Raw genomic sequence first — 25,096 nt, 5'->3', positions numbered from 1 at the left:
TTTTTTTTTTTTTTTGCAGTGGGGTCTTTCTCTGTCTCTGGGTCTTGCCCAGGCTGAAGTGCAGTGGTACAATCTCAGCTCACTGCAGTCTCAACCTCCTGGGCTCAACCGACCTCCCACCTCACCTGCCAAACTAGCTGGGACTACAGGTGCACACTACCATGCCCAGCTAATTTTTAAACTGTTTTGTACACACAGGAGTCTTGCTGTGTTGCTCAGGTGGTCTCAAACTCCTGGCCTCAAGTGATCCTCTTGACTCAGCCTCCCCAAGTATTGGGATTACACATGTGAGCCGCCATGCCCAGCCCATGAATATATATCTGATAGAAATATACATTCATGTATTCATAGATTGAAACATACATTTGGGGGCTGGGCATGTGGCTCTCACCCAGCACTTTGGGAGGCTGAGGCAGGTGGATTGATTGAGCCCAGGAGCTTGAAACCAGTCTGGGCAACATGGCGAAATCCTCTCTCTCTCTCTCTCTCTCTCTCTCTATATATATATATATATATAAAATACAAAAAAATAGCTGAGCATGGTGGTGTGCCCCTATAGTCCTAGCTACTGGGGAGGCTGAGGTGGGAGGATAGATTGAACCTGGCAGGTCAAGGCTGCAGTGAGCCATGATTGTGTCGCCACATTCCAGCATGGGCCACAGAGCAAAAGTCTATCTCAAAAAAAAGACAAAAAGAGCCGGGCACAGTGGCTCACACCTGTAATCCCAGCACTTTGGGAGGCCTAAGTGGGCGGATCACCTGAGGTCAGGAGTTCAAGATCAGCCCGGGCAATACGGTGAAATCCCATCTCTACTAAAAATACAAAATTAGCTGAGCGTGGTGACACTTACCTGTAATCCCAGCTACTCGGGAGGCTGAGGCAGGAGAATCTCTTGAACCTGGGAGGCAGAGGATGCGGTGAGCCGAGATTGCGCCATTGCACTCCAGCCTTTGCAATAAGAATAAATCTCATCTCACCACAAAAAAAAAAAAAAAAAAAAAAAAGAAACATACATTTGGGTTGTCCATTGTTTTGTAGGTCCAGGTCTACTTTTCTATTGATATTAGTGGGGACTGATTGAACACAAGAGAACATGTTCTGTCTTCCAAAGTTTACTAGCTTCCCAGCATTGACCTGAAACCGGGGGGGGACAACAGTGCAAGCTATTTTATGAACTATTTTCATACTATGCATACAGTTTAGGAGTATGATAAGGTACAGTTTAGGAGTATACTATACATTTTAAGCCCCTCAACGCCCCCTCAAACCTAAACTCCACATGAAGTTTTCTAATGAAATTTTTAAAATGGTCAGTTCACAGAAGATCGCCATTGTTTAGCAGGGTCTGGTCAAAATTCGAAGAATGACCTGTTCTAACCATCTGACTTGTTAGTTCATTTGGTAAGGAGCTACAGGTGATGTGAATATTTCCTGCTCTTCCACCCTCTACCACCTGCCTGCTCATGGTCAACTCCTGCTGACTTCTGTGCCTTCATTTATTTGAAATTTATGTCATCAGGCTTTACTTCTCACCCAGCATACATCATCCTTTTCTCCACTTCCTGTCACCCTCAGCTTGGACACCAACATCTTCCCTACTCCTTTACACCTCCCACCCAACCCCTCATGTATATTAATATAATGGAGGAAGATGTCTAAAGAGGTCTTGAGTTTTGCACACCCATGCCCCCTATACCCCAAGACACCATTCCAGTTATGGCCCCCCGCTGTTAACCTGGCAGACCTGCCATATGAGTATCTTCACTAGACTGCAGCTGTTTGAGGGCAGGGCTGATAGCAATGCTGGGCATTCTTCAGTGGCCATTCTCCACCTGAGGATCCCCCCAGGGGTCCGCCCTCCATCCTTCTCCATGCCTCTCTCAACACTGAAAGCCTGGCCCTCCCAGACTGCATCACCTCCGGGTGCATCTCATGTCCTCTAGTTTCCTGTAGGGTTTGGCAAATGGGAGTCACTGTCAGGAGATCAAAAAGACTCCCTTCCTGCTGCCCTTCTGCTCTGAGCATAATCTCTCCTCCAAGATCCTTTCCTCCTTCTCCCTTAAAGCCTATAGGTAGTAATAGTTTCCCACTATTGCTACTACACCATGGGCACTTCACCATGCTTTGTTGATTCATTTGACCCATTAGATATTAGGAACGCTGAGAGCTACAAAATCTCATTCATCAACTAGTTAAAGCTTCTGACACAAAGTGGATGCCCAATAAAATGAATTAAAGAATGAGTGAATATTGGAGCCAGGAGCTGTAGCATGCACCTGTAATCCCAGTTACTTGAGAGGCTGAGGCGGGAGGATCGCTGGAGACCGGGAGTTCAAGGCTGCAGTGAGCAATGACTGTGCCTGTGAATAGCCACTGCACCCCAGTCTGGGCAACACAGTGAGACCCTGTCTCAAAAAAAAAAAAAAAAAAAAAAAAATTAGTGAATATTCGATAGAAACTTGAAATAAAAGATAAAGTTTTTGCATGTTGGGAGGTTTGTCTCGAAACTCTTAAATGGTAAAGCTGAATAGTGCTTGGCCAAAGATGGATCATTGCAAGGGATCTTACCAGCAGCTCCAGGCCCTCTCATTCCATATTCGCTGACTGGGCTGTTTCAAGGGGCATGGTCAAATTCAGTAGCAGTCCAAAATGGAAATTTACTTTGCTCTCTGCTATGATGGCTAGGTTTACATTGTCTTTCATCATTAGAGGAAATATATAGGGACAGAACAAAAATACATTTATTGAGAAAGAGAACAGTGCACCAGTCAGCAGAAAGACTGTACTTACAAGACACATGAAAAGAAAAAATTAATTCCTTGGAAAAGAGCTTTCTATTTTAAGAAGATAAACAAAATAAGACATGTCCTTAAGTGATAGCTAATGAAGACACTTCCCAGGCATCCTCGATGGCTGTGGCTTTTCAGATGTCAACCGAAAACAAAATCCATTACAAAGGGTAGCATCCAAGTTGGATTTGGGTTGCTTATTTTGTTCTGTGGTCAGCCTTTGCTGAACACAGCAGTCTAAACCAGAGCCACAGAGCTGTGAGTGGTCCTTGTCTCTCAAATGCCCTTGGACTGTCCTCGGTGACCCTAATTGTATGACTTGGCAAGAACGACAATTAAATAGGATATTTTGGACCAAATTCTCTCACGGTACATTATTTTTTCAAGGTAACCTGAGTTTTGGGGTGACACACACAGTGTATCCAAAAGTGCCACTTTGCGAGGGTTTGCTACCTGATGTCCTCGTAACCTCCAAAATCAATTTCAGGGCATTGCAGAGTCAACACATCAATGTTCCCCTGCCTGCATTTGGGGCACTAGATGGCTGAGTCGCCTGCAGGAGTGTTCTGGAGTTGCCTCTGAGGAGCTCATGAGAGCCAATTGCTAAATTTTCAGGAATTTTGCAAGCTGGTTGACACCTCATCGGTAGCTTGAAATTGGAAATGGTGAGAGTATCTACACCACAGGAATTGATAAACACTACAAATGAAGATATTTCTCTCCTAGAAAGTCAGCTATTGGCCAAGCATTGTGGCTTATGCCTGTAATCCCTGCACTTTAGAGGCCGAGATGGGAGGACTGCTTGAGCCCACAAGTTCGAGACCAGCCTAGGCAACATTGAGAGATCTCATCTCTACCAAAAAAAAAAAAAAATTCAACAGGTATGGTGCCATGCACCTGTAGTCTCTGCTACTCAGGAGGCTGAGGTGGGAGGATCACTAGAGCCCAGGAGGTCAGGGCTGCAGTAAGCCATGATCGCACCATTGCATACCTGCTCTGGTGACAAAGTGAGACCCCATCTTAAAAAAAAAAAAAAGAAAAGTCAGTTGTTAAACATTTGCTAACATCACGTTACCTGTGAATAATACCATATCTCTGGTGATGGAAACTTTTGGCATTCTTTCCTTAGTCTCTTTAAGCTCAAACAGAGTCTTCCTAAGTGTATTGTTTAACATGGAACCCTAAATTTAAATGCCAAGTTTTAAAAAATTAGACGAGAATTAGAGTATATAGCCCGAGAACATGGCTTGTTTTCATTTCTAGTTGGCTCAAGATGTTTCTGAAAAATAATTTGTAATAAATTGCCTTATAAAGTTAAAATGCCTTCCAAAACTTTATAAGTCAATTTCAGAAACTAGGGAAGTCAGCCAGTAAATAAAGAGAGAGAGATTTATCTCAAAATAGTTTCGGCACCACTGAGGAATCTGTCTATGTTTCAGTGGAAAAGGAGGCAGTTACTCCTAGCTAATCTCAATATTTTTTTTCCCCTGGAATAATGACTGACCATTGGCTCTGTTGTTTTTGGCCAGCTCCTCTACTGAAACAAAAATTTTGTAACTGCAGTGACCTAACTTGGGAAACAACTTTATAACATTTTCTAGGAACCACAAATCATTTGTTTCACTCTTTCTGAAAACCAACAGTGGCGGTAAGCAGAGAGCGTATTTTGACGTATAACAAAGAAAAAACTTGATAAAGTCAGCAGTCAAAAGAGCATTTCAGTTCAAAGAAGGGTCATCCAGAGCCCATGAAATGTTATCAAGAATGAATATGCCTCACACAGCATCACAACCAGCTAAAACCCTGGATCAATCCAGCTTGTTATCAGGGCATAAATGGTGAACTTTATTTATCACACAATGAATTTTAAGCTGGGCAGCCAGTTTTAAGAAAAACAGCAGGAACAGTGGTTAACTGCAAAAACATTTTAGAAGAGACAGGAGAAAATAAAACATTATTGAACTTCTTGATGTGGCTGGAAAACAAAATCCTTCTGGCATGTGACTTAGATTTCCATTGGGTGAATGCAGACTCATCCAAGTTATGCAACATTATTACTGTTGATAGGTTACAAAAAAATCTATCAGCTCATCTATCAGAAAAATCCACCAGCAAAATGCCCTCAAAAGCTTATGAAATATGTACCAGTGAAGATATGAGAAGCAACTTGATATGCTATTGTAGGACATGTGGTCATTAAAACTATGTCCGCTTAAGTTAAATAGTCTAGATTTAAATCCTTCATGATCCATTAGCTGCATGACTTAGACAAGACACTGAACCTCTCTAAGCCTCACATGCTTCATATATAAACTGAAGGTGACAGAAGTTCCCAAAAGAGTTGTTGTGAGAGTTAAATGTTGTCTGGCATATGGTAAGTGCTTAACAAATATCTGCCTTTATTTTTTGCACGTGGCCTATGTTTATTTTAAGCATCCTTCTTAGCTTGGAGTCCCCCAGAAGCCAACCTCGTGGCAAGGATTTGAGTACAAGTATTGTATTTTGGACATGATCCCAGGACACCAGTAGAGGAGTGGGGAGGTGAGAGGGGGAAGGGAAAATAGCCAATGATGGGAGGATGACCACCATCACCATGCGGGCAACTGGATCTCAACGTATCTAAGGGTTCTAGGAGACAGAGTAGAATGTATCACAGAGATATCCCAGGCAAGGGATGCGAAGCTGGGTACTTATCCACCAACCCCTTATCCATCACTGGTTGAGGGCTGCTCCCTACACAACCCCAACTCCCAATTGTGTAGCACTTGTGGGACCGAAAGTGGCAGATGGTTTAGGGTAAGCAGCCTTTAGCACATAAGAGGTGAGTGCTGAGGGGGTACGGGGGTGCAGCACAGGCACTGCTACAGCCCCACATTATTGTTTTCAGGTAATCAAATTAGCTGAAGTACCTCTACATAGTTATTTTAATAGATCAGCCCTTCAGAGATAATAATGTAACAAAACAAAAGACCAGTGTCTATTCTATGCTGGTTTTAAAGGAAATACTAAGACAAGAAATAAATTACCTAACTTTAAAAAATTAGTATAAGAGTTCCCATTAAATCAACACAGAGTTGGGTATAATATATGGAGTTAAACCCATAATTCTGTTTTGAACCTCTTACCACTTCCTCAATATCCATCACCTAAAGATACAGATGTATCTGATATTTTTCACAGTGCTGTGGAATAGCCAAGCCTTCATGAAAAAAGTAAAACATCCCTCTTTTCCAAAATCATCAAGCTTTTAGCAGCTGTAATAATAGGCTTTCCCAGTAACTGAAACCAATCAAGTTTTCAGGGCAAATAGCATTTTAAGACTTTCCCATGCATCCAGACAAAAGTTCAAATACTAAAATGATCATTAGCACCTACAAACTGCATTCCTAAGCTGAAAAATGTATCTGTTACATAATCTGATCATTTGTGTTCTTGTCATGTGAAAAGGGGAGTCAATATTTTACCAACCTCTCATTCCTGGGCTCTCAATGCAATAGAAATAGACATGAGGACAAGAGTTCTCCCAGGCGAGGCTTCAGTGGAGCTTATGCCCAGGCCTAAGGGAGGTAGCACAAGAGAAAAAGAGAATTCCTTGACTGACTTTCCAAAAAGAGCAGGTAGGGCTTTTTTAATTAGGCAAAGCATGAGCATTTACACCGAGGGTAGGGTATGCAGGCTGGGCTGGGTGAAGCACAGGAGGGGTAGGGTACGCAGGTGGCATAACTGGTTGTGATGGTTATCTTGAGTAATGGGCCATCTGATGGTCTGGCCAGCATCAACAAGGCTGTAAGTCAATTTTTCAGCATTCCTTCCTTGGTTTGATATTTAGATTTCCTAAGGCCAGTTCCTGGAATTCTTTAAGTAAAAGGCATGGTTAAACATTATGAAGGAGGGGGCCGGGCACGGTGGTTCATGCCTGTAATCCCAACACTTTGAAAGTCCAAGGTGTTAGGGAAGCAGGAGCCTAAGACAGCCAGAGTGAAAACATTCTAAAATCAACTCCATCTTGGCCGGGCGCGGTGGCTCACGCCTGTAATCCCACTCTGGTGAGGCCAAGGCAGGGCGGATCACGAGGTCAGGAGATTGAGGACCATCCTGGCTAAATACAGTGAAAACTGCTGTCTCTACCAAAAAATTACAAAAAATTAGCGGCATAGTGGAGGGCGCCTGTAGTCCCCACTACTCGGGAGGCTGAGGCAGGAGAATGGTGTGAACCTGGGAGGCAGAGCTTGCAGTGAACCGAGATGGCGCCACTGCACTCCAGCCTGCCTGGGTGACAAAGCAAGACTCTGTCTCACAAAAAAAAAAAAAAAAAAAAAAAAAATCAACTCCATCTTAAAACTAGTGAGGCACACTCTTTTCCAGTCACAACCCATGGTCCTAAGGTGTTTACAACATAGGAGGCAGCTTGATAATGCCTCCAAGGGCAAACTCCTACAACAACAGAAAGCCTAGATGTCCCAATACCAATAACAAGATATGCTTTCAAGATCATTATACTTGTGCTTTGATGTAGTTGCACACTAAAATGCCAAAGATCGTTTTCTTTAAATCAACAGAATAATAAATTTTGTCATGTTGTCGGCCCACCTGCACATTGGCACAGCCTAGTTTAGTCTTTACATAGACAAGACACCTATATGAGAAAAACTTGAAACAAAAATGGTGTGTTCCTCCTCTTGCTTTCTGAAAATGTGCTACTCCACGACAGAGTAGCTTCCAATAAACTGTCTTGTTTTTCATCACACTTTACCACTTACCTTGAATTCTTTCCTGTGCGGGATTCAAGAATCCCCTCCTGGGGTCTGGATCAAGACCTGTGTATTAGTCCATTTTCACGCTGCTATAAAGAACTTCCTGAGGCTTTCCTTTATAAAGGAAAGAGGCTTAATTGATTTACAGCTTCGCATGGCTGGGGAGGCCTCAGAAAACTGACAATCATGGCAGAAGGGGAAGCAGGCATGTCTTATATCGTGACAGGTGAGAGAGGGAGAGCACGTGAGAGTGCGGGAAGAACTACCATTTATAATACCATCAAATCTGATGATAATTCACTCACTATCATGAGAACAGCATGGGAGAAACCACCCCCTTAATCCAATCACGTGGGGATTACAGGTCCCTCTCTCAACATGTGGAAATTACAATTAAAGATAAGATTTGGGGCTGGGCGCGGTGGCTCAAGCCTGTAATCCCAGCACTTTGGGAGGCCAAGGCAGGTGGATCACCTAAGGACAGGAGTTTGAGACCAGCCTGGCCAACACGGAGAAATCTCGTTTCCACTAAAAATATAAAAATTAGCTGGGTGTGGTGGCGCACACCTGTAGTACCCACCACTCAGGAGGCTGAGGCAGGATGATCCCTTGAACCCGGGAGGTAGAGGTTGTAGTGAGCCAAGATCACACCACACTGCATTCCAGCCTGGGCAACAGAGTGAGACTCCATTTAAAAAACAAAGAAGAAAGAAGCTCTTTGTTTCAGCTAGAAGCAGCCACTCACGCCTGTAATCCCAATACTTTGGGAGGCCGACGCGGGTGGATCATGAGGTCAGGAGTTCAAGACCAGACTGGCCAATATGGTGAAACCCTGTCTCTACTAAAAATACAAAAATTAGCCAGGTGTGGTGGCAGGCACCTGTAATCCCAGCTACTTGGGAGGCTGAGGCAGGAGAATTGCTTGAAACTGGGAGGCAGAGGTTGCAGTGAGCTGAGATCATGCCAATGCTGCATTCCAGCCTGGGTGACAGAGCAAGACTCCATCTCAAAAATAAACAAGTAAAAAAGATTTGGGTGGGGACACAGAGTCAAACCATATCAACTCATTTTTCTAGTAACAGAGGCAGGAGTATTCTTTGAATCTGGGAATTTGAGACTAGTCAGGGCAACACGGTGAGACTTTGTCTCTATAAAAAATTAAATATAATTAAGGAAAAAATAGTAAAAATATCTATACATGAGGGAAGAATTCTGTCCCATTCCTACTGTACCTAGATTTCCCCAGAGAGATTCCATCCTTCTTATTCTTCAGGAGACAGGGCCAAAGATCCCATCTTCCGAAGCTGCTTCCTGCCGAACAGGGTTGCCATCCTTGCCTAATTTTGAGGGCACTGAAATCTCTCACTTGCTGTTTTAGAGACCTGTAAAAACTGGGCTCCTCCTGGGATGGTGTGGACTGGAATATTTGGGGCATTATTAGCTTGATTCAGAACTGTTGAAGCCTGGAAGACATAAACTTTAAGCATCTGTACCCCTGCTGAATATAACAAACAATTATTTTAAAAATCAAATAGTACCCAGTGATAACTAATACAATGCTTAAGCCCAGTTTAACAGTGCTTGTAAAAAGAAATTTGAAGGCATTTGGAATCTAAGTGAATTGGCTGGAAAACCAGTCTCCTGCTGTCTAAAACATAAAGCAAGTGGATTTTTAATAAGCAGCATTGTTTTCTCTTTTTTTCTTTTTCTTTTTTTTTTTGAAACAGCATCTCATTCCGTTGCCCAGGCTTGAGTGCAGCAGCACAATCTCAACTCACTGCAACCTCTGCGTCACAGGCTCAATCAATTCTTCTGCCTCAGCCTCCCAAGTAGCTGGGTTTACAGGCTTATACCACCATGCCCGGCCAATTTTTTTTTTTTTTTTTTTTTTTTTAAGTAGAGACAGGGGTTTCACCATCTTGGCCAGGCTGGTCTCAAACTCCTGACCTCAGGTGATCTGCCTGCCTCAGCCTCCCAAAGTGCTGGGATTACAGGTGTGAGTCACTGCCCCCAGCCAATAGAGGCATTTTTATGGAAACAGGGCAAAACAAATATTAATGGTGGGCATAATCTCTCCAAAGTTTGGAGTTGTAGCCTGGAAAGAATTTGAGATCTAGTCCAAATTGCAGAAAATAATGCAAAAAAAAGAAAAACCCTCAAAAACGACAGACAAGGCTAGAATCTAATAGCAGGTGTATGATAATGTTTTTCTCTCTAGTCTCTCATTTTATTAAAAACAAATTATGGTAGGATCAATTTATTTGCAAAATAAATCTTAGTCTTACTATTCTTGGCCTGATTATTTGCATAAAGTGCACCAATAATAATTATTTGCCTTATAGGCTCTCTTAAACTGGCTTTGCTGAAACTTTTTCCATAGGGAATCTCAGTTTATTTTTAGATGAGGTCTTGCTCTGTCACCCAGGCTGGAGTGCAGAGGTATGATCATAGCTCACTACAGCCTCAAACTACTGGGCTCCTTGCCCTTGCCTCCCAAATAGCTGGAACTATAAGCACATGCCACCACATCAGGCTAATTTTGAAATTATTTTTTGTAGAGATAGAGTCTCACTATGTTGCCCAGGCTGGTCTCAAAGTCTTTATCTCAAGTGATTCTCCTGCCTTGGCCTCCCAAAGTGTTGGGATTACAGGTGTGAGCCAGTATGCCAGGTCCATATTTCCCTTTTGCAGCACTTGATCTTAGCTCCCTGAATCCAGTTGCTTCTGTGTTATGTCATGTTTGTTATTCCTTCTCAGCCTCTAGAAAGGATCCTCTTCAATATCACATCCTTGAATTACTGGGGTTCCTAGATGTATTAGTCTGCACTCGCACTGCTATAAAGAAATACCAAGACTGAGTAATCTATAAAGAAAAGAGGTTTAATCGGCTCATGGTTCCATAGGCTATACAAGAAGCATGGCAGGTTCTGCTTCTGAGGAAGCCTCAGGAAACTCACAATCATGGCAGAAGGCAAGCAGGGGCAAGCACGTTTTACATCGCCAGAGCAGGAGTGAGAGACAGGGGGGAGGTGCTTCACACTTTGAAACAAGCAGCTCTCAGGAGAAGGCTACCACGAGAACAGCACCCAAGGGATGGTGCTAAACCATTCGTGGTCCAGGCACAGTGGCTCATGCCTGTAATCCCAGCACTTTGGGAGGCCAAGGAGGGTGAATCACTTGAGGTTGGGAGCTTGAGACCAGCCTGGGAAACATGGTGAAACCCCGTCTCTACTAAAAATACAAAAACTAGCCAGGCGTGGTGGCACACACCTGTAATCCCAGCTACTCAGGAAGCTGAGGCATGAGAATCGCTTAAACCCGGTGGGCAGAGGTTGCAGTGAGCCAAGATCGTGCCACTGCACTCCAGCCTGGGCAACAGGGCAAGACCCTGTCTCAAAAATAAATAAAATAAAAAAGGATCTCATAAAGGATCTATCCTTATGATCCAGTCACCTCTCACCAGGTCCCTTCTGCAACACTGGAGATTACAGTTAGACATGAAATTTGGGTGGGGACATAGATCCAAACCATGGGGATCTGTCCCAAGACCATTTCTCTATTTACCCTCAGAATAGTTCTCAACCTTTCCAGGCCATGAGGTAGTACCACTCAGGACTGCTTTTGATGCACACAACAGGCTTAACCACATAAGGGTTATTTTTCTGTAATTGTTGCCAGAAAAGAGGTCCTGACCCAGACACCAAGAGTGGGTTCTTGGACCTTGTGCAGGAAAGAAGTTACGGTAAGTCACAGAGTATAGTGAGAAGAGAAGGTTTATTAAAAGCTACTTAGTTACAGAGTAGGGCGTCCTCAGAAAGCAAGAGGAGAAATGTCTCATCTTTGTTTCAAATTTTTCTTATATAGGGTCTTACCTATATAAAAGTTAAGCTATATCTACCTGTCGGGGGCTGACAGTGTCACAAAATATATTAGTCTGTAGACTTAAAGAAAACTATTCTTGGCATTTTAGTGCATAAGTACATCAAAGCATGACTACAGTCTGTTTTTTGTTTTTGTTTTTGTTTTTTTTTGAGATGGAATTTCACTCTTGTCTCCCAGGCTGGAGGGCAATGGCGCCATCTCAGCTCACTGAAGCCTCTGCCACCCGGGTTGAAGCTATTCTCCTGCCTCAGCCTCCTGAGTAGCTGGAATTATAGGTGCCCACCACCACACCCGGCTAATTTTTGTATTTTTAGTAGAGATGGGGTTTCACCATGTTGGCTAGGCTGGTCTTAAACTCCTGACCTCAGGTGATCCACCCACCTCAGCCTCCCCAAAGTGCTGGGATTACAGGCGTGGGCCACTGCACCCGGCCAACTATAATCATTTTAAAAGCATATATCGTTTTGCAATACCAGGACATCTGGACATTTTTTCTGTCATAGTTTATCCTTGCAGGCATTGTTAAGCTGTTTCCTCAACTGTAAACATCATATAACCACAGGTCATGATAGACAAGAAATGTGCCTTGCCAGTTTTAAGATGGAGTTGATTTTAAAATGGTGCCACTCTGGCTCTCCTATGCTCCTGCTTCCCTGACATGATGACATGCAGTCCAGAGGCAGGCAGTTCAGGGTGAGTATGATGGAGCCTTCGGTCCCAGGTTCATTTCAACTCTTCACTCTGCTGGCTTTAGTATGTGGCTTAGCGCCTGTATTAGGCCATACTTGCATTGCTATGAATACCTTAGACTGGGTAATTTATAAAGAAAAGAGGTTTAGTTGGCTCACGGTTCTGCAGGCTGTACAGGAAGCATGGCACCAGCATCTGCTCGGCTTCTGGGGAGACCTCAGGGAGTTTTTACTCATGGTAGAAGGCAAAGGGGGAGCTGTCAGGTCACACGGTGAGAATGGGAGGAAGGCGGGGAGGTGCCACACACTTTTAAATGACCAGATCTCACAAGAGTTCATTCACTGTCACAAAGACAGCACCAGGGAGATGGTGCTAAGCCATTTATCAGCGATCCACACCCACAATCCAATCACCTCCGACCAGGCCCCTCTTCTAACATTGGGGATTACAATGCAACTTGAAACTTAGAGGCGATAACATCCAAACTATATCAGTGCTCGAGCTCACAGATGGCTGCTACCCTTAAGCTTCACGTCTGTACCTGAAATCACTTGTACATCTACACCACCAATCTTAATACATTTATTTATTCAACAAATATGTATTGACAACCTACTCTGCGCCAACACTCTTCTGGCCCTGGAATACAGAAATGAAAAAAATAAAATAAGGCCGGGTGCGATGGCTCACACCTGTAATCCCAGCACTTTGAGAGGCCGAGGCAGGTGGATCACCTGAGGTCAGGAGTTCAAGACCAGCCTGACCACCCCGTCTCTACTAAAAATACAAAAACATTAACTGGGCGTGGTGGTGGGCACCTGTAATCCCGGCTATTCAGGAGGCTGAGGCAGGAAAATTGTTTGAACCTGGGAGGCAGAGGTTGCAGTGAGCCGAGATCACACCATTGCACTCCAGTCTGGGCGACAACAGCAAGACTCTGTCTCAAAAAGAAAAAAAAAGAAAAAAATAAAAATCCCTGATCCCTGTTCTTGTGGAGCTTATATTCAATTGGAGAAAACAGAAAGTAAGTAAGATAAACAAGTGAAAAATGGAGTATAAGTGATGAAAAGTGTTACAGAGAAAAATAAAGAAAAGGGAACTGGAAGGATGGTGGGGCATCTGGTAATTTTAGACAGGGTGGTCAGGGAAGACCTCACTGAGGAGGTTACATCTGAGTAGAGAACCGAAGGAAGTGGTGGGAAAGCCATTTGGATTCTTGAAGAAAGAGCGTTCTAAACACAGGGAAGAACAAATGTAATAGGATGTGCCTGGTTTGTTCAAAGAAGGGTGCAGAAGCCATCGTGGCAAGAGTGGAGCAGGTGAGAATAGAGTGCAGGTCAGATGAGGTCAGGAAGGGCAAACAGAGGACAGATCCCACAGGATTTCTACAAATCCATAAGGATTTGGCTTCACTGTGAGAGTAAAGGGAAGCCTTTGAGAATTTTTGACAAGGAAGTGGCATAAACTGACCTACAGCTTAACAAGGTGGCTTTCGTGGCTGTGCTGAGAATAGCAGAAGCAGAGAGACCAGCCAAGAGACCACTGCAATAATCCAGTTTAGAGGTGATGGTGAGTTAGACGAGGGTGATGGCAATGGAGGTAATGAAGGGTGATAGAATTCTGGATATATTGTGAGGGTAGAACCAACAGAATTTACTGATGTGGGATATGAAAGAGAAAAGACAAGGATAAATCTGAAGCTAGAAGGATGAAACTGACATTTACAAGATGGGGAAGACTGGAGGTGAAGCAGATTTGGGGGAAAATATCAAGATTTCTGTTTTGATTATGAGAAGCTGAGATGTCTACGAAACATCCAAGGGCAAGTGTTGAACAACAGACAGTTGCATCTACAAATCAGAAATCCGGAGAGAGGTCAAGGATAGACATAAATTTGGGAACCAACAGCAGAGAGAAGATATTTAAAGTCATGAAACTGAATCAGAAACTTAAGGGAATTAGTGTAGAGAGTAAAGAGAAGAAGTCTAAGCACTTAGTATGCATGGGGACTCTGGAGAGCAGCAGTCAGGAGGTGAGGAGGAACCAGCAAAGGAGCCTGAAAAAGACCAGATAGGTAGGTGGAAAATCAGGAAGAGTGTGTGAGATTCTGGAAGTCAAGTAAGTAAAGTGTTTCAAAGTGAAGAGAAGATATGACTGACTACGTGGTATGAGATGAGGACTAAAAATTGGCCATTGGATTTAGCAATGTGAGGTTCCTTGGTCACGTGGGTAAAAGCAGATTCAGGAAAGTGGTGGGGAAGACACCATGAGGATGAAATGCCAAATTCAACAAGAACAACTAAAATCTATGGAATAAAATTCACAGGGTAGACAAAAAACCAAAAACAAAAATCCTCAATGAAAGAACAATTACTTCAATCAACAACTTTAACAAATACTTAGTGTTTATCATCTATGTGCCAAGTGATATTCAAAAAATTCATTGGCGGCCGGGCGCGGTGGCTCAAGCCTGTAATCCCAGCACTTTGGGAGGCCGAGACGGGCGGATCACGAGGTCAGGAGATCGAGACCATCCTGGCTAATACGCTGAAACCCCGTCTCTACTAAAAAATACAAAAAAACTAGCCGGGCGACGAGGCGGGCGCCTGTAGTCCCAGCTACTCGGGAGGCTGAGACAGGAGAATGGCGTGAACCCGGGAGGCGGAGCTTGCAGTGAGCTGAGAGCCGGCCACAGCACTCCAGCCTGGGCGGCAGAGCAAGACTCCGTCTCAAAAAAAAAAAAAAAAAAATTCATTGGCAATTCAGTGACGAAGAAAACAAAGTACCTACACTTATGGAGCAGATATTCTATTGGGGTAAAGAGACAATAAACAGCTAAACAAATATACAATGTGTCAGTTACTAAGTGCTTTAAAAATCATACAGAACAGAAAGAGGATAGACAGTGGGGGCAAGTGGGGTGGCAAACTACTTTAGATAAGGTGATCATCAAGGCCTCTCAGATGTATTAGTGGGGAGCTCATCTTATATCAGTTAGAATAGGGATCTTTGAAAAGACCTGTTAAAATATATATATATATACACGGGCCGGGCACAGTGACTCACACCTGTAATCCCAGTACTTTGGGAGGCCGAGGCGGGCAGATCACAAGGTCAGGAGATCGAGACCATCCTGGCTAACACGGTGAAACCCCGTCTCCACTAAAAATACAAATATATATATATATATATTTCTGATGGCAAGTCTGAGTAAATACAAGAGAAGTGACACTGTAATTATCTTTGGCACAAAGATAATTAGGGAATAGAAACTATTATGTTCACTATTATGTCCCCCAAATTTAAAATCTACATAAAATGCATGATTTTCTAGAACCAAAAGACAAAGTGCCAAAATTGACTGGAGAAATAGAAAACTTGAGAAGAACAAAAGAAAATACAAAAATTGGTTTAAGGCTGACTTTGTTAGATTTATGTTTAAGATCAGGTCTAAAGACCGGCTGGTTTCTCAGGCCAATACTATCAAAGCTTTAAGGTACAGGTAAGTCTTGCCTTATATAACTTGTTCAGAGAAAAGGCAAAGAAGGAAATAGTCCCAATTTATTCTTTATTTTAGGGTGAAAACTGGCCCAGGATATCACAAACACAAAACCAAAATAAAACATAGGCCTATCTTCTTTGTGAAAATAAATGTAAAGATCCTAAGTAAATGACTAATAAACCATATGTAGCAGTAGTTCCAGAGAACACACCTCAAGCCCAAGGAGAATGTATCATAGAAGGCCACGATGGTTTGGCATTAGCAAATCCATTGATATAATTTACTACATTAACAAGTTAAAGGAGGGGAACGCCTAGTTAAGGAAACTAAATACCCACCACTGATGAAAACTCTTACAAAAATATGACAAGAAATTTATTTGACATATTAAAGGATATCTGCCAGAAGCCTAACAGAAAGAGCAGAAGAGATGATGGCATATTAGAAGCTTTTCCACTAAAGTCAGGAACAAGATAAGGATCACCACCAGTCAGCATTAGGCTTCCAAACCTAACCCATGCAATGACAAGAATTAGAAATTAGTCATAAAAATTAGAAACAAAGAAATAGAACTCTATATATCTCATTCTCAAAACGTCTAAGAAAATTAAGTGGATAAGTATTAGAATTAATGAGGGCTCAGTAAGATGACTGGTTGTAAGACTAATAAAAATCAAATGTTTATCTTTAATAAACAACAATGAATTGGCCGGGCGCGGTGGCTCAAGCCTGTAATCCCAGCACTTTGGGAGGCCGAGACGGGCGGATCACAAGGTCAGGAGATCGAGACCATCCTGGCCAACCCGGTGAAACCCCGTCTCTACTAAAAAATACAAAAAACTAGCCGGGCGAGGTGGCGGGCGCTTGTAGTCCCAGCTACTCGCTAAGAAAGCAAAAAACAACAACAACAATGAATTATAAAATACAAGTAATTAAAATCACAAAATACCTTGAAATAATCCAATTAAGCTATGCATAGACTCTACATGAAGAAAAGCAGACCAGGTGCAGTGGCTCATGCCTGTAATCCCAGCACTTTTGGGAGGCTGAGGTGGGAGAATCACATTAGCCCAGGAGTTCGGAACCAGCCTGGGCAACAATAAAGTGAGACCCTGTCTCTACAAAAAATAAAACAAATTAGCCAGGCATGGTGGTGCATGCCTGTAGTCCCAGCTACATGACAGGCTGTGGCAGGAGGATCACTCGAGGCTGCAGTGAACTGTGTTCATGCTGTTGTGCTCCAGCCTGGGTGACAGAGTGAGATACTGTCTAAAAAAAACAAAAACAAAAACAAAACACAGTACAAAGTTTTACTGAGAGTCACAAAGGAATGCCTAAACAATTAACAAAAACATGGCCAGTCATGGTGGTTCATGCCTGTAATTGCACCACTGTAGGAGGCCAAGGCGGGCAGATCACCTGAGGTCAGGAGTTGGAAACCAGCCTGACCAACATTGTGAAGCCCTGTCTCTACTAAAAATAGAAAAATTAGCCAGGCATGGTGGCCCACCCCAGTAATCCCAGCTACTTGGGAGGCTGAGGCATGAGAATCGCTTGAACCCGGGAGGCAGAGGTTGCAGTGAGCTGAGATGGTGCCACTGCACTCCAGCCCGGGCAACAGATGAGACAGAACTCTGTCTCAAAAATAAAGTAAAATAAAATAAACAAACAAAACAACAATAATTACAGAACCAGGTCATGTTCACAGGTGAAAAGAATCAATATTGTAAAGATAATGGATTCCCACAAATTGATGATTAAAAACAGTGCAATACCAATCAAATACCACCAAAATTTTTAAATAGAACTTCACAAGAAGATTGCAAAATTCATATGAAAGAGAACATGTATAAGGATAACTAAGGACAATTTTTACAAGAAGAACAAGGGCCCATCAAATATTTAAAATATACAATAAAGCCAGATTAATGAAAAAGGTGATATTTGTATAAGAATGAAGAAATCAGTGGAAAGAATAGAGCAAGCAATAGACCCATGTTGGTCCTTTCTACATGAGAATGGAACAGATGGCAAAAATGACATTTTATACCCATGGGAAAGGATAGGCTAGTTAGACAAAAAGTTTTGGGGAAAATGGATACGTTTTGAGAAAAGTAAAGTTAAGTATCTCACAATATGTAAAACTAATCCCAAATAAAATCTTGGTGGTAGAAAGGCTTTCTTAAGCAAAATTTAAAATGTAATAATCAGCTGGGTGCAGAGGTTCATGCCTGTAATCCCAGCACTTCGGGAGGCCGAGGCGGGAGGACTGCTTGAACCCAGGAGTTTGAGACTAGCTTGGGCAACACAGCAAGACTCTACAAAAAAAATGCGAAAGTTAGCTGGGCATGGCAGTGTGTGCCTACAGTCCCAGCTACTTGGAAGGCTGAGGTGGGAGAATCTCTTGAACCTAGGAGTTTGAGGATGCAGTGTTATGATCACACCACTGCACTCCAGCTTGGGTGACAGAGTGACAGCCTGTCTCCAGAAAGAAAAAATTTAAAAAAAAACTCACAAGAACACAAAACTATCTATTAATATCTATTGATCTATCTATCTAGCATGTGTATGTAAACAAGCAAAACCTGGAAGGACAGACTTTGTTCTGTACATTTTAAACCAATAGTAGAGCTTAAATTTGGTGAGGAGGGAAAGAACTGCAGGGGAGTGAAGGTGATATTTTTCTACACAGAGTTTTTTTTTTAATAAGAAGACATTGCAAGATAATTTACGTAATTTTTAAATGACCTCTTTATTATTATATAAATATGTGGCAGGAAAATTAATAGGGAACATTTATTTTCTTTCTTAGATATTTTCAGCATTTTCTCCCCTGATAAATCTGTATTTTTTAGTAGCCAGAAAAAATGCACCAACGTGGTTTCCATTCTGAAATTATTTTTAATGGTGTTTGGCTCAACCAGCAGAATGATCCAGGCCCATCCGTGTCCTGGCCCAGGGCCCAGGCTCTCTCCCTGGCAGCCAGCGAGGTGTTCTTGCCAGAGCTATCCCAACTGCTGCCTCCCTGGCTGCCAGCATCACCTTGGCTACCTGCAGAGACACTCCTGCCACTGCCTCGCTGGGGGGAGAGCTCCCTCCTGTTGCAATGCTGATTAATATAAGATGAGTGGAAAAGCAAATGGAGGGCAAATACAGAGGGCCAGGCCGTGCAAAGGAGAAGTCTGTTTCTGCAGCATTGATACCAGGTTCCACATCAATCTCTCTGAATAATCTGGCCCTCGCAGTTTCTCTTTGGAGAAATTTGAGATACGTTTCCCAGCAGCTGGGTCAAAGGGCCTTTGGATGCAGCACCTCATTGCATATCCTTTCCCACCTGCACTGGGTTGCAGACCATGCGGGGCACCTCATCTCTCCCCTACCTCAAGGGGTCTTCTCTGCAGAAGCTTACAGAATGGCTTTAGCTTTCTCTGCCCCTCTATGTCCCCTACAACGTATTCTAGTAACTCAGTCCTGGGCCCTCCTGGCTCAAGGGAAGTCTATATGTCCATGAGTGGTTGCAGGAGGGTTGACCCAGCAGACTTACTGAATCACCTTTTCAGATTTGGTGTCTTCTTCCAGGTCTCTTGCCTGGGACCTTCATGTGCGTAAAAGTCTCTTTTGCTGTTTTATTTGAAGCACAGAATTGTAGCCTGAGTCTTTCCTCAGTTTATTTTGTGATAGATCCTCCTTACCAAGTGTTTATCGTGGTTCCAGTGTATGTGTTGGGGGAGGGGGGTGATTCTAAAGAACACTGCTTGTGAGTCACGCTGCTCTGTTAATAAACCTGTTATGCAGGAAAACCCAGCTGAGAAAGGCAGATCCGAGTTGCTCACTCCCAGCTGTCAGTAAGTGGATACAATGGCCTTTTCATTAGGTATGAATTTTAGTCTATTATATTTTCTTTAGAAACTAAAGTCAGCTGATGAGAAGTTAAAGTAATGCTGAGTTTGTTTCATAAGAAATAAAAACTCGACTCAGGAGGACCGCAGCCATTATTTGTGGCTCAAATTATCTAAATTTCATCTGAAAAGTTGATATTCCAGATTCCTTACATCTCTCCAAGATGCCTAGCATCTTATACACACAAAGATGGGGGAGTTTTACTCAGCAAGAAAAATATTTATTTTCCTTTTTTTTTTTTTTTTTCCGTTTGAGACGGAGTCTTGCTCTGCCACCCAGGCTGGAGTGCAGTGGCCGGATCTCAGCTCACTGCAAGCTCCGCCTCCCGGGTTCACGCCATTCTCCTGCCTCATCCTCCCGAGTAGCTGGGACTACAGGCGCCTGCCTCGCCGCCCGGCTAGTTTTTTGTATTTTTAAGCAGAGACAGGGTTTCACCGTATTAGCCAGGATGGTCTCGATCTCCTGACCTCGTGATCCGCCCGTCTCGGCCTCCCAAAGTGCTGGGATTACAGGCTTGAGCCACCGCGCCCGGCCCCTCCTTTTTTTTTTTTTTTTTTTTTTTGAGGAGAAAAATACTTATCTTTTCAACCTCATTAATTTTTATGATGGGTAAATTTTTTTCATTACATTAGTCAAAAAGACTCTGGACTGAATAAAGTATAGCACCCAAACCATTTAAAATGGCTTCCTGGCTGGGAAGACACTGCAGTCATCTCAGGGAAGTTTCTGGCCTTGGGAAAAACAAATGACCATTCAAGAAGGGAAACTCAAGAATCCAGGCCTTGCGCGCTGCTCTTTTTTCTCTGAAAGCTTTTGGAAGTGGAGCCACACTTTATTTACCGAATATGCACTTCTTGTTTCTTGTAACCATGGTGCTCTAGTTGAGTGTGTCTTATGTCAGACTACTGCTGAGCCAATATTTATCATTTTAGAAATTTCCATGAGTCATAAACAAACCTGCAACCCTCTTGCTGTACCGTCTATGGGTGTTTCTTTCCTAGAGTTGTTTAAAGTAAAAAGAAAAAATGCTGAACCTAGAATCCAACACTTGACATTTCTCAGAACACTTATATACTTTCTCCTGCGTGGAGGCTGCTTCTCTGAAATTTCAAAAACCATTCAGCTCACATCCAAGGTGTGCTGCCTGCTGCCTGAGGTGCCCTGCCTACCCAGGACTCCAAAACCCTCTCCAGAGGGCCAGGTCTGGGCTGAGAAAGAAAGGAAGCTTTAGAGGTTTGCAGAGAGGAAGTGACTCACTGGCTCAAGGGGTGGGAGGGAAGGCTTTCCACAGGATAGAGAATAAAAATGAGCAAGCAATTCCTTCCACCTCCAGCGTGGAAATTTTTACTAGGGGACCACCTCTTNAAAAAAAAAAAAAAAAAAAAAAACCCTCTAGAGCCCTGTTTTGTCTAGAGCCCAAGGCCTAGAGTTTATAAATCAAAATTTAAGAGCCTGCCTTAATATTACTAGAACAGGATACTTCACAAATTGCTAAGACTGTGCCAGGCACTCAGTATCTCCTCTGTGGAGTTCAAGCATCACCTTTTAGAGCTCTAAACTAAAGAGGTCAAATTAGTCAACATCTTGAGTTTACAGGTGAACCAGCATTGGTGAACCAGTAAACCAGTATTCGTCCATGGCCTGTTAGGAATTCGGCAAGTGAGCATGACCACCTGAGCTCCACCTCCCGTCAGATCAGCGGTGGCATTAGATTCTCATAGGACTGGGAAACCTATTGTGAACTGCTCATGCAATGGATCTAGGTTGCACGCTCCTTGTGAGAATCTAATGCTAGATAATCTGACATGGAACAGTTTCATCCTGAAACCACCGTGCCCTCACCATCCCCCTGCCGCCCGTCTGTGGAAAAATTGTCTTCCACAAAACCAGTCCCTGATGCCAAAAATGTTGGGGAACTCTGATCTAGAGTTGAAGACCTCACCGAAGGACTGGTAATGGAAATACTGGAGCAAAACAGTTACAGTAAAAGGCACTCAAATTTCAAATCACGACCACTGGCCTTTGGCTATCTGTTTTTGGTGTTTGTTTTCCTTGAATACAACTCCGAGTTCCCTCATCAGGAAGAGCTGGGTTTCTTTGGCTGAACCATCATTTGACATCCCTCCTCCTACTCCCAAGAAGACAGGAAAATTAGGAAGTAAGCCAGAGCAGATCCCAAAAAAATAAAAAAACAAAAAGGAAACCCATTACATATCTACATCTATCTTATTATGTATCTTGGTCCATAGGGTCTAATTTTTTTTGGTAGGAACATCAGGCATGCTCTTCCTCCAAATATCCAACTTTGAATAAACTCTCCAGCCATCTCTTCTATATTCATACTCGCCAACATAAGTGAGGAATGATGTCATTAACAAACACTCACTTCCTTCCTCTGTGGATGCTCCACTCATCAAAGATTCAGTAACATCTCCCCAGTGTGATCTGCTGCACCAGGTAGGATCCTGAGAATTCCCAAGGGAACCTGGGCCAAGTTTATCTTGGCATTTCTGTTTTCACTTGTGATCTCCTTATTTATCTTCATTTCCTGGTAGCTAACACGGCCACAGCTGGCACACAGTAGGACTTCAGGAAACATCCGTCAAATCTAAATGAAAAAATGTTCAGTTAGATTTGACAGTGGCTTCCCATTGTGAATATAAACAAGATGCCCACCTGCATGTGTTGGTATCACCTCCATATCCCAGCAGGGCTTCAGCACTGCCCTGACATTACCTGGCAGCCTCTGAGGTGGGCGCTTTGCTGGTTCTGAGTTTTTCCTGCCTTGCAGTAGCACTGGGTGAGGCAGAAGTCTGCAGCGAATAATGGGATGAGCTGGGGAAAAATGAGTCCCAACCAGACAGCTTGCCACGACCAGCCCATTGCTGTCTGTGACATGCTTTTTCCTCCTCTGTCACTTTCCTTTCTTAACCACCATGTGAACCAGTTCTTTCATTGTTTCTAAAGTGACTTATTCTGAGCTTTTAGAAAAGCTCTCTTGTTTTTACATGTTAAGGTTTAGAGTGAAATTTCTAGTCTTTTCATTCCTATCCTTCATGATTTTATGACTTGTGATTACACTCAATCCTACATGCTGAAGAGTCTGAACTCATTTCATCTATCTTTAAAAAAATACTCCATTTCCTTGTTTGCCCCTTTCTGAATATTTTGTGGTTCATTTTTCTTTCTCCGGAAGTACAACAACCAGATGAGAAGTGTAAAAAGAATGTATCATGGAGGCTGGAGCAGTGGCTCACGCCTGTAATCCCAGCACTTTGGGAGGCCAAGGCAGGCAGACCATGAGGTGAGGAGATAGAAGCCATCCTGGCTAACACAGTGAAACCCCCCCGTCTGTACTAAAAATACAAAAAAATTAACTGGGCATGGTGGCAGGTGCCTGTAATCCCAGCTGCTTGAGAGGCTGAGGCAGGAGAATCGCTTCTACCCGGGAGGTAGAGGTTGCAGTGAACCGAGATGGCACCACTGCACTCTAGCCTGGGCAACAGAGCGAGACTCCGCCTCCAAAAAAAAAAAAAAAAAGAATGTATCATGCTTATGACAAATGGAAGACAACTTGGAGAGATCCCCAGGATATAGTGCTGAATGAATGAATAAAAACAAGCTGCAGTCCTGCATGTATTGCTCAGACCATTCGTATTTTATAAAATGCTCTATATTATAAAGTTCTGGAAGGTTCCGTGTTGATGAGAGGTGTGATGCCCACTGTGACCTTGATGTGTGTATGTGTATATAAGGAACTATGGAACTATGGGACTGTTCATTTATCCTTGCGCTGGATTTGCTTTTTAGAACATTTCCCAAAAGCTTTCCTGAAATACTTAATATATTAGATGGGCTTCAGGGCAGTTCATGAGTTCCCTAAGATTATAGGCCAAACTTCGTGAGTAGAAACAAATGTCTGTCTTTCCAGAGAGAGGGTTTATACTTTTGTTTTTTTGTTTTGTTTTGTTTTTTGTGTGTGTGTGTATTTTTTTTTTTTTTTTTTTTTTTTTTTTTTTTTTGAGATGGAGTCTTTCACTGTCACCCGGGCTGGAGTGTAATGGTGCGATCTCGGCTCACTGCAACCTCCGCCTCCCGGGTTCACGCGATTCTCCTGCCTCAGCTTCCCAAGTAGCTGGGATTACGAGTGCACACTACCACATCTGGCTAATTTTTTGTATTTTTAGTAGAGACAGGGTTTCACTATGTTGGCCAGACTGGTCTCAAACTCCTGACCTCGTGATCTATCCACCTTGGTTTCCCAAAGTGCTGGGATTACAGGCATGAGCCACCACGCCCAGAGGATTTATAAGAATCCCAGGCCGGGAGCGGTGGCTCATGCCTGTAATCCCAGCACTTTGGGAGGCCAAGGTAGGCGGTCACGAGGTCAGGAGTTTGAGACCAGCCTGGCCAGCATGGCGAAACCGCATCTCTACTAAAAAATACAAAAACTTAGCCAGGTGTGGTGATGCACGCCTGTAATCCCAGCTGCTTGGGAGGCTGAGGCAGAATTGCTTGAGCCCGGGAGGCGGAGGTTGCAGTGAGCCAAGATTGCGCCACTGCACTCCAGCCTGGGCAACAGAGTGAGAGTCTGTCTCAAACAAACAAAGAATCCCAAAGGGAATATATATGGCCCAAGAGGGACTAAGAACCACTGGTTGAGATAACTGTACCACTTCATACTGTTTTCTCATGGTTTAACTCAAGAAGAATGCTATTATCTGAAAAACATACATAATTGGTCAATCTTTAATGTTATAAAATAGTGGCATATGACTTTCACTCTACCATAAAGACTAATAGAGAAATCAATAATGTTACCATGTGGTACTGTATCCTTCCCACGAATATACTTAAATATATTTAGCCTTTTCCTAAAATAGATGCCAGGGCCCTTGGGGCTGTCTGATCCATCAGCACCAGGCTATGGGCAGTAAGGAATGTTCAGAATGTATTTTCTACAGCTTCTATTTGTTTTACTTTGCCAATTAACCTCATCTGTGGTGTTAAGCAAGTAACAAGACATACCTCATTTCTCTTGTTCAGCCTCACTCACAGGTGCTGTGTCATGTGGCCTGATGGTAAAGGGCTTGGGATCAGATCCTGTACTCCTCTGGGCTCCCAAGGAAAGTCTCTTCACCTTACCCCATCTGTGGGATGAGGCCAGTGATAATATCTACCTGTGGCAGTCACTACTGGTTATCTCCCAATATCCATTTTCCCCTTCTTCCTTAGTAAAGGAACAACAATGTCTTAGCTGCGCACACTGCAAGTTAGACAACAGACCGTGTTTCCCAGCTTCCCTTGCAGCCATATGACTAAGTTCTGGTCAATGAGACAAAAGGAGAAATCCTATATAGTACAGGGTATGTGGTCTAGAAATATGGTATAAAAGTTTACATGGTATAAGTTTCTGGAACCCTCCCTTCCTCCCACCCTTCCTTTCCTTCCTTCCTCTGGAACCGTTCCTTCCTTCCCTCCTTTCCTCCCTCCCTTCCTTCCTTCTTTCCCTCCTTCCCTCCCTCCCTTCCTTCCTTCCTTTCTTCCTTCCTCTGGAACCCTTCCCTCCCTCCCTCCC

The 25,096-nt window shown here is 43.3% G+C and overlaps 1 protein-coding gene and 1 long non-coding RNA gene across 4 annotated transcripts in view; both read right to left on the bottom strand.

Annotated features, from left to right (window-relative positions):
• The window catches only part of BFSP1 (beaded filament structural protein 1), a 51,184-nt gene extending 48,865 nt beyond the window's left edge, over positions 1 to 2,319 (bottom strand). The window contains exons 1-3 of one of the 2 annotated variants that reach the window (XM_017895506.1): positions 2,278 to 2,319; positions 1,015 to 1,135; positions 852 to 899 (exon numbers count right to left, since the gene is read on the bottom strand). In XM_017895506.1, coding sequence (XP_017750995.1) covers positions 852 to 899; positions 1,015 to 1,096 — 130 coding nt within the window. In that variant the 5' untranslated portion in view covers positions 1,097 to 1,135; positions 2,278 to 2,319. Of the gene's footprint in view, positions 1 to 851; positions 900 to 1,014; positions 1,136 to 2,277 lie in introns of those variants that run through there. The other variant, XM_017895508.1, reaches the window with a different exon arrangement.
• Positions 2,320 to 2,364: 45 nt separating this feature from the next.
• The window catches only part of LOC108544405 (uncharacterized), a 29,669-nt gene continuing 6,937 nt past the window's right edge, over positions 2,365 to 25,096 (bottom strand). The window contains exons 2-7 of one of the 2 annotated variants that reach the window (XR_001889830.1): positions 24,547 to 24,668; positions 22,255 to 22,353; positions 21,905 to 22,126; positions 6,259 to 6,347; positions 2,570 to 2,697; positions 2,365 to 2,406 (exon numbers count right to left, since the gene is read on the bottom strand). This is a non-coding gene — a long non-coding RNA (uncharacterized LOC108544405). The remainder of the gene's footprint in view (positions 2,407 to 2,569; positions 2,698 to 6,258; positions 6,348 to 21,904; positions 22,127 to 22,254; positions 22,354 to 24,546; positions 24,669 to 25,096) is intronic. The other variant, XR_001889831.1, reaches the window with a different exon arrangement.

Source organism: Rhinopithecus bieti, unplaced genomic scaffold (assembly GCF_001698545.2).
Source record: "Rhinopithecus bieti isolate Rb0 unplaced genomic scaffold, ASM169854v2 scaffold_25396, whole genome shotgun sequence".
Taxonomy (NCBI): domain Eukaryota; kingdom Metazoa; phylum Chordata; class Mammalia; order Primates; family Cercopithecidae; genus Rhinopithecus; species Rhinopithecus bieti.
This window is presented reverse-complemented; position numbering and strand designations above follow the sequence as displayed.